The following is a 15574-nucleotide window of genomic DNA, read 5'->3' on the forward strand; positions in this document are numbered from 1 at the left end:
GACTTTGTCATTTTTAAATAACAGCTGGAAAGTTAAATATCTAAAAGTTAGGAAGTGCTGGAATTAATTCTTAAGGTAGAATTAAATAAAACAACCTTTGTTTTCTCTCTTTTTGCCCACGCATGCAGATCAGTGAACTCTTTTCATTACCTGATCCAGCTCTGTGGTGCCCCAAGGACCACATTTCCCAGTGCCCAGGGATGATGGAGCCCCTCTGAGGAGCTCACCAGAATGTGCCATCCTGACCTCCACATTCAGTGCTCTGCTCAGCCTCTCACTGAGTAGAGAATTGTTTATCACCTCTGAAGGTGAATCCTGGAGGATTCACAGGCAGCAATTTGTCTTCAAAAAAGCTGTGGGAAGCGAGGGAGCTTCTGTGTCGTTCACAGATGGGCAACTGAGCTGCAGAGAAACTGAGATCAAACCATTCTGTGTTGGTTTCAGACCTGCCTTCAGACACCTTGGGTGCAGTTTTAACTTTTTCATGAATTTATTCTGATTTTCATGGTGCTTAGTGCTGCTTTGAACAACTTGTACGGTTGGGGCACAGGGCTGCAGGTCAAGCTCATGGACCTGTGAAACCCTGAAGGTTGTTTCACCATACAAAACTTCCCCCAGCATCTTGTCTTTTAGGTAGAGATAGGATCCAGCTCTCCAGGATTGTTTCCAGCTGCCTGAGTGGCTGCTATGGTTATTTCTGCTGGTGGCTGGCTTGCCGCCCACTTTCCAGCATAAGATGAAACCAGAGAGCTCCTTATCTGCCATCTAACCCTGCCTGATCCCCAGCTAGGGAGGCAAAGAGTGCATCAGCACACGATGAAGGCTGGTTTTTAAGCACACATATACAAAAATACCTTGAAATAAGGCCCAAGACAACTTTAATTCTTGAGAGCACTTGATTTGCAATGTTAAAGTCAGGCTTCAATCAGCGTGCCTTGTGTGCACAACTTCCGAAGGTTTTCAGAAAAACAACAAAAAAGTAAAAAAAAAGGCTCATTGTAGGTGTCCAAGCAGCTCCTCAGCAGGGCTGGGACCTTCCAGAGCTGGCACGCAGATGTTCCCATGCTGGCTGGAACCAGAGCTGCAGGAGCTGGCCACAGCTGTCCCTGTGCTCGGCTGTCACAGGAAAGCCAGGGGACAGTGGTGTCACATGTGGGCAGCACTGCAGCATCAGCCTGGGGTGAGAAGGTGCCAGAATGTCCTGTTGGACTTCACCCAGCAGCAGGTGGCTCCTGCTGCCCTGCAGTTTGTGTCCCTTGTGTGCCCCCAGCAGCTGCAGAAATGGGATTATCAGCATCCCTGCCTGTTCCCCATGGTGTCTGCAGATGGGAATCCTGTCTGGGAATTGCCTTGTCCCTTTTTGAGTCCTCTGTCTCCACACCCCCTGTGCTGACAAATTGCAGAAGTTCCCTCCTGTTTGGGTAAAGAAGTGAGTTCTTTCATCCATTTTATTACTGTGGGCTCTGGTGAAAACCAGCTCTGCCTTCACCTTGCCCCCTGCCTTTGGGATTTTGTAAACCTTGATCACATCCCCCTCAACCTTCTCCTCTCTAAGGCAAAAGGAACACCCAGGAAGGGTGTTAAATATTTGTCAGAGGCTGGATCAGCACAAATCCCAATTAAACCCCTAGAGAGGCAATCAGGATGGAAAACATCCACCTGAGCAAGTAAAGCCTACCAATGCTCAAGGACCCCAACCCCAGGGCTGTGTGATGAAAACTGCCAGCCTGCCTTTGGAACAGACTTTTCCAGGAGCTTCTGTAATTTCATAGATTTGTCTCCACTTTCTGATACCTGAGACAAATGCAGGGTGCTGGTCCCTGGCTCCACCACACCCTCTGGAAGAAACCACCCCTTCCAGAGGGAAGGAGGGAGGGGAAGGGGGTTATGGCTGAGCTAATGTTGTCCCTCAGCATCAATCTCCTGGGAGATGCCCCATCCTGCAGTCACAGCTGATCCAGCAGCTGTCCAGAGGCAGGCTGGCAAGTGACCTTTGGTTGCTAAGCTGCAGTTTTGCTTCCATACATTTATGTAAATAACAGAGGAGAAAAGCCTGTACTTCATCCAAGTGACACAGGAGTTGGCTGGTTTGCTCCTCACTGCTTGCTTGGTAGGTGACTGTCCCCAGCATGATTGAAGGGGAGAGCATAAATTGAATTTCCAAAGTGCATCTGGTATAATTAGGCAGAAATGTGAAGTGAATCCATCTCTGTTTCCGCTGATCTGAAAAAGATGACCTTTTGATTTCAGATAAATGGCTACTGTGGCACCCAGCCAGGATTCAATAGTGTTTTCTGACATTGCATGTGACTCATTAAACCATTTACACTGCAGTTAAACACACCACAAAAAAAAAAAAAAAAAAAAAAAAAAAAAAAAAAAAAAGAGAGAGAGAGAGGTGGGAAAAAAAACTGCTTTGAACCTCAAACCTGTTTGAACTGCACCTGAATCTCAGAGCTGGAGGAATTTCCATGCCTGGGTCCAGCTGACCAGGATCCACCTGGTTTGAACAGTAAGGAGCACTGGTGAATAGGGAATTTTCTAACAGAGGGAAATCCCTTGGTGCTCATGTTTGTGCAAAATCCAGTGTGAGAGGCTGCTTAGCTCCCTGCACAGGAGGCTGAGAAGGAGCAATCACTTGAGGCTGGGAATGTGTGTGAGATTCAGCTAAGGGCCACCGAGGCTGTATCACACCTGAATGTGGCTTTGAAAATCAAGAGGGATATTTCTAGGGAAAGGACCTGTTTGGGGAAACCACCTGTGGAGTGCCAGCCCCAAAGAGAGGAGGACCTGGAACATGCATGTGGCAGCAAGTTATGCAGATTCAGGTTAAATCTTGGTTAATCAAGATCATTTCCCTGGCTAAGAAGGTCACTTGGCAGAGACCAAAAATGCTAGATTCAATATCCCCTCCTGCCTCTCAGAAACCTCACATTTACTCTCATCCAGAGCTGTGGGATAACAGAAATTGTAAACCCACAGAACTGACTGTTCAGAATAGATTTATAGTTTGCTGTGGACTTTTCACTTGGTATAGGCTTTATTACGTCAAATGTGGTTTTCCTGCACCACAACTGTTTCTATTGCAGCAATCAGGTTCATTTTTCTCCTGGCTGACTTCAATTGCTCAGTAAAGGATCAAAAACCTGGAGGTGCAAAATGAATTGAAAAGAGATTTCTTCCAGGTTGCTTGGAAAGACCAGAGCTGAGCATTACATGGAGCTGTGTTTGAGAGTCTGGGTAAAGAAGTGAGTTTGTAGGGCTTGGAAATATTTTCTCTTTTCCTCCCTAGAAGAGATTTTGTGCTGGCACTGACCCAGAACCACTGTCTGCCCTTGGCTTGGGAAGCAGCAACCTCCTGCCTCAGCTGCCCTCTCTGCAGGGCTCTCTGGCGTGGGCTACCAACCTCCTGGAGTGGCCAGCTGGAACAGAATTACTGCAACTAAGGTTAAATTTGTGCCACAAAATGTTAAATGAAAGTTCTCAATTTCTATCTTACACAGTACCTGCTTTCTTTGATCATTATCTATTATTTGGATTAGTCACAGCTGATATCAGGCATATTTTCTGTTTCTCAGTGTCTCCACATTTAGAAACTTACCTATGAGCCCATCCATCTATAATTATTAATGGAAAGTTAGAAACTCAAAATTTCTCTAACAGAAATGTCATGGACAAGAGAAAGATCTGAGATTGAAATGAAATAATGGCATTTCAGGCTGCTGTTTTCTTCCCATTAAAAACTCAGAACAGACACACTTCTAAACTGAGGAGGAGATGTTTGGTATAAATTAAATATCACAATTTTATGGAAACAACTTTCTGTATGTTTGTTCTCAGAAATGTTTTTGTTACTTAGCACTCAATAGATCCAGTGTATTTGCCTCAAGACCTGGTATTTGTCCAGTGAAGGATATGGAAACACTTGATTATCCTTGCACGTTCGATACTCAGTGTCCAGGGCTGAAAAAATGCTGCAGCTCATCCAAAGGAGCAGGCTGTGTGGATCCCATGCCAGAGGGTATGTTACTGATAAATTCAACTGCTTCTAATAGAAATATCCTTAATTTTCCCTCCTGAGGGTGGGAGTGGGCAGGAAAACTGTTACCATAGCTCTTCCTGAAACAAATATGGGAATGTGCCTTGGATGGATTCCAGGAGATTCAGCTTCAGTGCTTGCACTCGTGTGTGGTATTCACATGCCCTCTGAACAGAGAGACACTTAGGTTTCTCAGGATTTCTCCTGAGAGAAGCTGTGAGAGAAGCAGAGAAAAGAGAATCAAAACAATTCTTATCTCATTCACTACTCCCTGTCTGTGCCCATGTAGAACATAGTGTAGAGATTGTTTACCCAAGGTGATCACTTGATTAAATTCTAGTAATAGTTGCTTAAATTCATTAACCAATTAAATCCACAACTGTGTCAAGACTCTTAGCAGAGAGCCACAAGTTTTTCTTATTAGTGATATAACTAGTTAATAATAGTTCTAGTTAATATAATATAATATAATATAATATAATATAATATAATATAATATAATATAATATAATATAATATAATATAATATAATAATTAACCTTCTAAAATCATTAGAGTTCAAACATCATTCTTCCCAGATGTTGGGGGCCACTTTTACTATGCCTGTGAGCACTGAGTGGTGTGTGGGTGCTGTGGGTCCAGCAAACCTTCCCTGGCTCCTCTGCCTGTGGCATATGGCAAACGAGGCCCTAGCTGGCCCTCACCTTTGCCAAGTGAAATCTTGCTTTGTTTGCTCAGAGCCTCCCTGAAGCTCTGTCGCCTTCTGCAGCACCAGACCCCAGATGACTTGGCTGTTTTATTTCCTATGCTGCAGGGAGGATGTTCTGGTACAACGTGACAGTGCTCGTGAAAATGGATTTTAATGAATTAACCCGGGTGGATTCCCACCTTCTGAATCATTCCCGCCTCTTACACTCCATGGTATGTACAGAAACAAACTCTTCCCTCGTTGCACCCATGATTCTCTTACTCAGGGGCCATTCTTTGCTGCCCCTTTGTTCTGCCAGATTGATTTTTTTTTAGCCCTATTTCTGATTATTTCTGTATTTCTGATTACTGAATGTCAGCTGCATCCTTAAACAATTCAAGTAACATTGATTTATCAGCTTCTTTAGCAAAAGTTTCTGTTCTCTTCCAAGGGCAATTGAAAGACCTACTGAAATAAAGGGGGTTTTCCAGCTTAAGTAGTGCTTGCTTCAGCTCTGTCTCAGTTCAGTTTTGGGCCTATGACGGGCTGGGACCAGACTTCAAGACCTTCAAAGCATGATGTTTTCTGATATGGAATTTTAAGTTAAGCCTTTCCAAGACAAACCTATCTGCCATAATCTGCTGGCACTGATGGGCAGGAGAATGGAAATTATAACAACAGCAGGCATGTAATTTTTCCTATCTAATTTCCCCTTCTCATATCCTAAAAAAACAAGAAAGCCTGGTCCTGTTGCTGTGTAGTAGGGAGCAGGGGCAAGGATCCACCAAGGCTTTTACATCTTGGTCTAAAACAAGCAGTGTGAAAGTGAAACACTCGGGAAATGGGGAGTTGAGGTGAAGCTGTTCAATGAGCTGCTACTCAGAGCGTCCTGCTGTTTGTTCCACTGCCTCTCAATGCTCAGCCCACCAGCAAATCCCTTCTCTCATTCCTGACTCTCAGTTGGGATGGCTTGGTCTCTCTGGGGTCTCTCTTAATCCCACCCTTCATCCTGAGTGCATTGCTTTTCCTCTTTTTCTTTCTATTCCCTTTGCCAGCAGCCCATTTAGCTGTTCAAAACAAGAAGTCTTGGACAGCTTTATTGCAGGTGAATTTTAGTGGCCTGTGTGATTTATTGTAATCCATGGAGACTTTGCAAAGCAGGACTTTTCCCACCTCTTCCTGGGTTACTCCTGCCAAAGCATTTTGAGATCAGGTCCACATCCCCCTGAGCTTGGCATTTCTGTGACATAAATCGGTTGTGAAATGTGAAAATAAGAACTCACCTTGCATAAATACAGGCCTAAACCACTTTGCCATGGTTTCTGAATTTCCTTCTACACTCAGATTACGATAATAACCACTGCATAATTCATGTGCTGGGAAATGACCGAGGTGCTCCGGTGTTTGCTGCCCTGTTTTCCAGATCACTGGTGCATTGCAGCCCCTGAAAGCCTCTGTGCACCACATCCAGAGTAACCGTGGGGACATCTACGCTGGGACAGTGGCCTCCCAGCTTCTCCTGGGCACGCACCACCCAGCTCCTCTGGCAGAGGTTTCCTCCTCCCTGAAGGCCATGGTGAAGCGTGTGTATGAAGTGATTGACACACAAGTGCAAGGTCACTGACTGTAATCCTGTCACATTTTAGGGGCTTTCGTCCCTCTTCACTTGGGATCTCGTTTATAGAACCGTTAATTTGCTTTCAAAGATAGCACAGAGGATCTTGCAAACTTTGCAAACCTGACCTTTCTGGTATAGGATGGAGAGTTAATGATTATTTTGGAGTGAATAGTTTGGAAGGGAACGCTTCTGAACCCTCAAATTTATTTTCTCCCAGTAACTTCATTTTTTCAGACGAAAAAACAAATATGTGCATATTTGTAGAACACTCATTAGTTGAATTAAACAGGCTCTTAAAAATCCTGTTTTCTTGGGAAGCAGATATATTCTGTTGCCATGTTACTTCCAGTAGCTTGTATGAAACAAGTCACATTTATAGTCTGTTAATTACTATAGCATATTACTACATACTTTTTAAATGTTACATAAACATTTCAATATATTAATTTAAAATTATGTCAAGCAACTTATTGCTCTGCAGTTGAACGTTTTTACTCCAGAAATGCATTTTTCTTATTCTGTGTTTACTCAGTTTCCTCAGTTTTTTTACTGTTTTCAGTGAAATCACTGGGTAGTCCTCCTTCCTCCTGTGCTGACATCTCAGGTTTGGATGGCATCCTACAGGTGTAAGGAGGAGCTGCTCCTAATTGTCCTCTAATTCCAAAGAATTGGGGTAAAAAGTGATAGGGTGGTAACATCCAGAATGGCTTTAACAGCATTACTGCACATTTACACTGAATTTATCATAGCCAGAGCCTGGTCTACACACAGTGCAGATCAATTTTGATGCTGCTCCCAATATCTGTGCAAGGTCTATTGTTCTTCCTAGATGTCAATGAATGCTCCTATGCTGAATTCAATGCTTGCCCTGAGAAAAGCAGCTGTGTAAACCTGGAGGGTTATTACAGCTGCCACCCTCAGCATGAACATGCCACTGTCATCCCTCACTGGCTGAGCCCAAGGAAGGAAGGTAAGAAATGTAGGTCTCACCCTGGGAAGTGCTGAGGATGTTCCTGCAGGACTTAGAGCTCCTTTGCAGGAGTCACCTGCGGGAATTTCTGGAGCATGAGTGCCCCTTCTCCTCCTGGTGGGAGAAAATGCCACGTAAACCTGTTACCTGTTTCTGATGGAAATGCAGAGTATTTATTTCACAGTCCCTTGTGTTTCCTCTATTTCACCCTGAGCTGTCCTCACTCATCTGCCAAAAGCTAAAGCTTCAGACCCTGCTGCTTCTCAGAGCAAGTCACTTGTTGTCAGTGCAGCTCCCCAGCCTCTTGAGGAACAATTAGTGGCATTATTTCTACCATTTTCTTTTTTCCTGTTTTGACTGCAGCCCAGACTCGGTGGATGTATGTTCGCACCTTCAGCTCCTGCACTGCTGCTGAGCTCTCTGCTGCAAGCAGCTGGAGTTTGGCACTGGCTGAAATAATTCCTTGTGGTACCAGTTCAGCAAAATATACTTACAGCCCACAGACATCAATGGGCCTGCTAATAGGCTTTAAGATAATGAGATGAATAGCTGCTTGCAGATTCGATGCTTTAATTAGAAAACAATTTTACAATCCCTTAATCTCAAAAATTAAGATAATGTACTATTTTATGCTTTTGTGATATGATAACTTTTTTTTTTATTATTTATATTACTTCTACTGCTGCTTTTCATGTGGAAAACCTGAATGGTATTATTTTGGATTAATTTTCTTAGAAATACTCTAACTCTGATAATACAATTTTCCCCTAGGCATTGTAGTATCTACTCCAAGTTCAGTAAATGCTGTTAACACTGGCAGTAGCTCTCCTTCTCTAAGGAAATCAAGTCTTTTGTCCATAACCAACCAATTTACAGATGCTGGGTGCTGTAAGTAACCTTGTATTTTAATAAATGTTTTCTTGATTTGTGATGGGAACAAACCTCAGTAGATTTGTGTTTATATGGGTGATCCAGCCCTTTCAGGCAAGAGTTATCACAATCCTTTTAACAGCACCCTGTTCTTCTGTGGGAGGAAATAGATTTAAGTTGTTCTTTGAGAGTTCAGAGAGACAGGCTGGGTATTCTTGATCTTCATCCACGACTTCTGATCGAAGCTGAAGCCAGAGGAATTAAACTGAGGCCCCTCTAGTGCAGTGGGGAGCAGCTTTGGGGGTGTTTGGCAGCCCCCTGGCTCAGAGTGCTGGAAACAATTGTGTTCTCTTGAAGCAATTTCTGAAAACAACCTTTTCTCCTTAGCCTAACCATTAGCATGAAAGACTTGAAGCTGTGGCAGCAGCATGCCGTGGTCTCTGGGTTAGCATGGGGTGTGATGCTCATCTCTCCTGGCCCCAGCTCTCTCCAGCAGAGGTGTCTTGTCTGGGCTCTCTCTCTCACCAGACAGGCTCTGCTGCAGGGCAACTCATCCTACCAGTTTAAACACCTCCTCCTCCCAGGACAGGAATCCTCTCTGAAGGGCCCTGTCTTTTCCCATTTTGATGACAATGATGGCACTGGACTAGAGTGGAATGACAGGTGAAGTGCTGCACGCCACTCTCCCCCAGCCTCTGTTAGCTGGGGTCTGGGAGGTTTTCCAGGATAAATCCAGGCAACCTTTGCCTGAACGGGTGCATTTTGATGATTAAAGTGACAGGAGGCAAAGCAGGTGTCAACACATGTAGAGCACCCAGAGTCACTCTTCCAAATTTATTCCTGTTGCTTGCACCTGTAGCTGATTATTTATATGACTAGAGATTTGGAGGAGATCAGGTTGTCCAGAGGGATTGTGGCTGCCTCATCCCTGGCAGTGGTCAGGGCCAGGCTGGACAGGGCTCTGAGCAGCCTGGTCTAGTGGAAGGTGTCCCTGCCCATGGCAGGGGGTGGAACTGGATGATCTTTAGGGATCTTTAGCCCAAACTGTTCTGTGATTCTACGATTCAATATAAATGCATATAGTAAAAGGAAATAAAAATGTTAAACACTAAATCAGTCACTCTAGTGGGATGGTTCATGGATGAAGGCATCTGCTGGTGTGAGAGGGGCAGATTCTATCCTGACCCTATTGACTGTCAGAGTGCTTGTCTGTAGTGGATTTAGATCAGCAGAAGGCATTAAAAGTAAAATGTTGCTTTTTCTGTGCCAACTCGTGCTGCTGTTTTCTTGCAACAGATCCCTCTGCAGTTACAAACCATCGAATCCTCAGCGTTACCAGCAACAGCTTTGAAATGTCCTGGCTTGTCAGTTCCACTCTGAACCACACTTTCCAAGTCCGTGTGGCCAAGGGCAATGAAACTGTGCAAAACCTGGAGACAGAGGAAATGCAAATGAATGTGTCTCACCTGGAAGCAGGTGTGATGTATTCAGTAGAGATCAGCTATGAAACTTGTGGAAAAACCATTATCTCCCGTCAAAATGTTAAAACAGGTAAAGAAACACTTTGAAATACATATATATAATATAATGGAGCTCTGTCTTCTCCCTTCTCCTCCTTCCATCCCCACTCACTTGCAGTTCAGTAATGACCCTTTGGTCCTCACTGAACAACTTCTTCAGCACTTTTTATCTCATCTACTCCAGCATTTATCCAACCCAGAATATCAGGCAGCAGAACTTTGGCCTTACTTGATAAAGCAGTGCTGGAGCTGATTAGACTATTACAGATATCAGGCTAAGATATGATTCTTTTCTAAAAATTTATTTCTTTGATGCCTGGCACTGCTTTCTGCCACCCATCTCCCAGCAGGCCTCATTTTTCCCTGGTTGATGGCTGTGGCCAGAGGGAAATCCAGGCAACTGGTTTGTCAAGGGCTCAGCTGAGCTAACAAGAGTGCCCAGAGGAAGGGCAGATTCTGCTGAATAAAGGATTAAAGAGAATGACAAGGACTGAGTAAGAAAGCTGCAGACTACCTGCCCAGTTCTGTTCAATTAACTGGTGGTGGGAGCTTCATGAGGCCCTAGTGTGTTGATCAAACATAATTTTGCTTTTTCTCTAGTCTTAAATTATTTCCTAAGCCTCCATGCAAATAAAGAAATAAATCTCTCCCCTTTTTTTTCAAAGAGCAGGCAGTGAACTCTTTATTACTGACCACAGTGGGAATGCTGCTGTTCATGTTTATCCCTAAGAGCTTTCCCTTTGATGAGATGAGGGATGACTCCAGTTTGGGTCAGAAGGAAATTACTCTCTTTGTGGAGGGATAGGAGGAGGTCTAGTGGTTATGAAAACAGAGAGCTGAACTTCAGAGTATGAAGTTGGAGCCCTTGAGAAAAAGAAAAGTTTTCCAAGGATCAGTCCAAGGAGTAACAGCCTGGGAGTGTTTATACAGGATAAAGCAGTTAGAGATTCCTTGGCTCTTGGTTTTGGCTCCTGTGCTCTGTACAGTATCTGTCAGGGCTCACCACACACACAAGGGGAATGCACAACTTTTTGTTGTATTTTAAGTTTAAGAACATATTTACTATTCCCACTATCAAGATCAGGAAAAGAAATAAATAAAAACTGTGACTGGTGGGCCAGAGATGAGCCCATGGGCGATTCAACCCTGGGTGCAGCTTCAAGGCAGGAGTTATGTAGGGCCAGACCCAGGTATGTGTACACCCACACATAAAGTATGTGTACACCCAGTTCTCATGCAGTTGCAATTAGGCACCAAAATATCTCTTTAGACCTGATATAAGTGCATCTTCTCAATGTATCAGAAGCTTGTAGGAGACTGTTGGATTTATTTTCTTGATTTAATACCAAAATCTCTCAATCTTGTCCTCCTTTCTTCCATCAGCTGAGATTTTGGTCCAGATACATAAATTTTAACTGAATCCTTTCCTACTTTGTCAGTGTGTTTTAATGTTGTGTTTTACAGAGGCCAAGATATTTGATGTTACAATGAGGATTCTCAACTACAACTTCACTGATGATTTCCATAATTCCAGCAGCTCAGCATATGAGGAATTTTCAAGGCTGTTGCTTACAGAGGTAAAATAACTATATCTCTGTGTAATACATTTTTTTTCAATGTAAAATTTATTTAATGTAATAGAGGATTTTATGCCTGGATGAAGTATTCCTTCAAAATCAGCATACTATTTCCTGTGACCTTTCTTTATAATTACAACACACTAGATCAAGCCCTTGGCCTTGTTAGCAATGAAGCCAGTGAGAATTTTCCCTTGCAGAAGAGTGAAGGAATTAGAAATGCAGGCATGCAACAGGGGCTCCTTTCCTTGGATCTTTAATTTGGCAATAAACACACAGTAAATTAACTTGAGGCTTTTAAATGGATTATTGAAATGGCATTCCTGGCATTCATTTCAGCACAGTCTGCTCAATAAACGTCTTACTCCTCCTCAAATAAATAGTTCTCTGCCTGCTCTCTTTCTTCTTTCAGGGAAAGTATCTGGATCAGGCTTTCTTCTCCAGCCCCATTCCTTGTCTGCACACGTGGTCACTGTCCACAGTCAGGTGTAATCAGCCAGAAACAAAACTTGAGTCATGAAATCTGGTGGCAGCTCTGAGCTTCCCAAAAAAGGGGGAGGTTTCAGATGGAGCAATCTCCTACAGTTTTGCTGCACAGAACAGGGCCCATACAGAGGAATTGGGATCTCCGCCCAACACAAGGCTTCCCCAAAACCAAGGGTGACTCGTAACCATGTGTGAATTTAAATGCAAGAGAAAAACCCAAAACAATAATGGAGCTATACATTCAAGGGCAGCAGAGAAGAGGCATTTGCCCAACAGAAATTTTTAGTTAAACCTCCTCACATGGCTTTATTTCCCACAGTTGCAAATTGTTCACTTTTGCTGTGTAGGAAGATTTTGGTGAGTGAGTCCTTTCTGAGATTAATGCAGACCTGATTGGCTTCATCAGGATGGGAAGAAAAAGGAGCATTGCCCATCTGTGTTGCTTCTGCCTCCTTGGGTGTTTGTGAGCACAACATTCCCCTCTCATTTCTTCTCTCTTCCTTTTCTTGCCTCTCTACCCTGATGTGAGCTTAGACCAGCTACACAGCTTGTTTGTAGGAAACTTTTTGAGCAAGCTCTGACTGAATGGAAGCAAAGCTGTGCTGATTTATGGCTCTGGATTCGTGCTCAAAGGCACAATTTGAGGTGTATGCAGGAACAAAAGGCTCAAGCAAGGAGCTGCCTACTAGACATGTAAGGTGAAACTGCCAGCTCCTGCACAGCTCAAATATTGACAGCAGTGTGCCAGCTTCAGTGTTCAGAGCAATGCCATTTGTTCAGCTGAAGTGACTGCTCACTGGTTTGGTAATTAACCATGATGTAATTGTGATGCTGCCTTGAAGCTGGGCTGTCTCAAACACGTTTTTTGAAGTTATCCACCTCCATTTTTCTTGGCTCTCATCCTGAGGTTTCTTTATTATTGGACTCAGGCTGAGCTTGAACTGGTGAGTTTCAAATGCTCCCTGGGAACTAAAGCCATGCCCACACTTGTAAATGAAACAAAATGTGTATGTGACATAGAGAGATAACATCAAGGCTCTGCTGCATGCATTTACCAGGACAGTTCAGCTCTGGTGCAGGCAAACAGGGCCAGGGGGAATTCTGCTCCCTTGAGCCAAAATTTGGAACTTGGTTTTTAAGACCAGTGATCAGAGGGATACAGTTTTCAAAGCTATCATAGAATTATATAATCACAGAACGGTTTGGGTTGGAAGAGGCCCTGAAGATCATCCAGTCCCAAACCCCTGGCATAGGCAGGGACTTCTTCCACCTGACCAAATTGCTCAGCACCTTGTCCAACCTGGCCTTGGACACATCCAATGATGGGGCATCCACAGCTTCTCTGGGCAACCTGTGCCAGGGCTTCACCACCCTCAGCGTAAAGAAGTTTCTCCTAATATCTAATCTAACCCTACTCTCTGTCAGTTTGAAGTCATTCCCCCTTGTCCTGTCGCTCCAGGCCCTTGTAAATAGTCTTGCCTCATCTTTCCAGTAAGTTCCCTTCAGGTATTGGAAGGTCACAATTAAGTCTCCCCAGAGCCTTCTGCTTTGCAGGCTGAACAATCCCAATTCTCTCAGCAGTTCCTACAGCAGAGCTGCTCTGATCCTGCTGCCTCCTCTGGTCTGGCTCCAGCAGCTCCTCATCCTTCCCATGCTGGGCCCCAGGGCTGGAGGCAGCTCTGCAGGTGGGGTCTCACCTGAAGGGGGCAGAGGGGCAGAATTCCCCCCTCTCCTGCTGCCCACGCTGATTTTGGTGAAGCCCAGCACACAGAGGGTTTCTGGGTCCCAGTGCACGTGGCCAGGGCATGCCCAGCCTCTCATCCACCAGCACCCCCAAGTCCTTCTCAGCAGGGTTGCACCAAGGAGACTTGCATTACTTTGTGCCACAGTAATCTCTGAAAAATAAGATTTCTGAAACACTCTGGAACTTTTCTTTTTCCAGTACAACATCTTCTATGTTGTACTTATATAAATATTTATAGAGGTACCTGTTGGCTCCGTAATTGTCAATGCTTCTCTCCCTTTGCTCAGCTTGAAAATTCATTTCCACCCAACATTTCTGCCTTGTACAAATCTGGGAAGCTGAAAGTGCAGATTGAATCCCTGGCAGCAGGAAGCATCATTGTGAGGCTCAGAATCACCGTGCAGGATCCCCAGTTTCCAGTGGATGCTTCCACATTTGCTCCAGTGCTTTCCTCCCTGCACAATGGCTCCGTGCTTGTGGTGGATCAGCAAAACACTGCAGTAGGAGGTAATTTTTGTTATTTTTTTTTTTTCAAAGAAGAAAGCAGCGTTTGTGTTTTGATCACGTGCAGTATCATCAATATTCTACACAAAATAGAGAAAGAAAGGATGTGGTTTGTTGGAGAGAAAACCATGATGTGAGAATTCTTACAGGGGTTTTATCCATAAGCCCAGAAGGGACAGACAAAGGAGCACTGGCTGTCCCCAGGTACCTGCAGGCACTGCTTCTCCTCACTGTGGTTAACCCAAGTGGAGCCCTTGGTTTCCCTATTCATTTTCCTCCCTCTTCTCTCTGTCCCCAGCTGGAAGTTTGCCATATCTTTCTCGAGCTGAATGGCAGACAGGATTACTGTGGAATATCTGTGATCCCAGAACTGCCTCTAGACAGTTTTGTGCTCCAAGATAGGGGGACTGTATTTGGGACAAGGATTAAGAAATCTAACATCTTCCCTCTAGAAACCCAGCCAGAGGAATTCCCAAATGTCCTTATTGTGAATAGGACTGAAGAAGCATGCATGGAATTTATATTAAGCCAGGCCTCTGTTTGATCTTCAGTAATCACCACTTTTATCTTCAAAGGACTGAGTTCTGTCCTCAGGTTTCCCAGCTGGCAGAGACAGCAGAGTTCAGAAAGTTGCCAAAGCCAATAGAATGGGTTATTCTTCTCTCTTGGTGTGTTGAGCCTTTCTGAGCAGGAAAAACTCCCTTTGGAGTTGCAGAGCACATGCAGGTTAAGGAGAACAGGACAGGAAAAAACCAGGAGACAAATTGCACTTGAAGCCTACAAATAACACAGTGGCAGCTGAGACTGAATTGCAAGATGCTGATGTGTGCCAAAATATTTTGTGAATGTTATTGATCCTGGGACCAAGAGGAAGAAGGTGATGGCTCTGGACTGTCACTTTAGGTGATGGCTCTGGACTGTCACTTTAGCTGCAGAAAACCAGGTGGCTTCCAGTAGCACCACACTTATCCAGGGGCACAGCCAACACCTCCACTCCTCCTTATGGGCTGAGAGAAGGGGTTTATTTCTTAGCTCTACCCAAAGAAGAGTTTCTTCAACATGAGTTTCCTAAGTGGAAAATAAGGAGTGAAACACCTGAAGGAAGGATTTGTATAATGGGGTGTTTTCCTTCCTGACCCTGGAGAGCCCCAGGACATGACCTTTGGCAATAAACCCACCCAAACCCTGTCTCATGGATCCTCCCTGCAGCCTGGCCAGCACCAGGCTTTGTGCTTGCTTTAGTGACAATCCATTCAACTAGGAAAAGCAGGGAGGAGAAGTCAGAAGGGACAGCACAACTGAAGGGAGTGGACCAGATCTCTTTGAAGATCCATAAATTATTAAGTTTATTGCCACAATTAATAGAGACAATAAAATCTGTTTTGTGGGGCATGGAGAGGAGAGGGAGAGGGAGTGCTGAGTCAGGCCCAAGATCCTTCTAGCACAATGTCCCAGCCTCAGGATCAGCCAGGAGCCAATTCCTGGAGAAGGCATCACTTCCCACAAATAATCCCTTAGCCAACAATTGTTTTCAGCTCCAGAACTCCCTGAATCCAGA

The 15574-nt window shown here is 44.3% G+C and overlaps 1 protein-coding gene across 1 annotated transcript in view; it reads left to right on the plus strand.

The window, feature by feature from the left end:
* Nucleotides 1–15574, plus strand: part of UMODL1 (uromodulin like 1) — a 54057-nt gene that overhangs the window by 11647 nt on the left and 26836 nt on the right. The window contains exons 4-8 of the mRNA XM_053972149.1: nucleotides 4854–4960; nucleotides 6151–6343; nucleotides 9482–9736; nucleotides 11170–11282; nucleotides 13800–14019. Of these exons, the coding sequence (XP_053828124.1) occupies nucleotides 4854–4960; nucleotides 6151–6343; nucleotides 9482–9736; nucleotides 11170–11282; nucleotides 13800–14019 (888 nt within the window). The remainder of the gene's footprint in view (nucleotides 1–4853; nucleotides 4961–6150; nucleotides 6344–9481; nucleotides 9737–11169; nucleotides 11283–13799; nucleotides 14020–15574) is intronic.

This window comes from Vidua macroura, chromosome 2, assembly GCF_024509145.1.
Source record: "Vidua macroura isolate BioBank_ID:100142 chromosome 2, ASM2450914v1, whole genome shotgun sequence".
Classification (NCBI taxonomy): domain Eukaryota; kingdom Metazoa; phylum Chordata; class Aves; order Passeriformes; family Viduidae; genus Vidua; species Vidua macroura.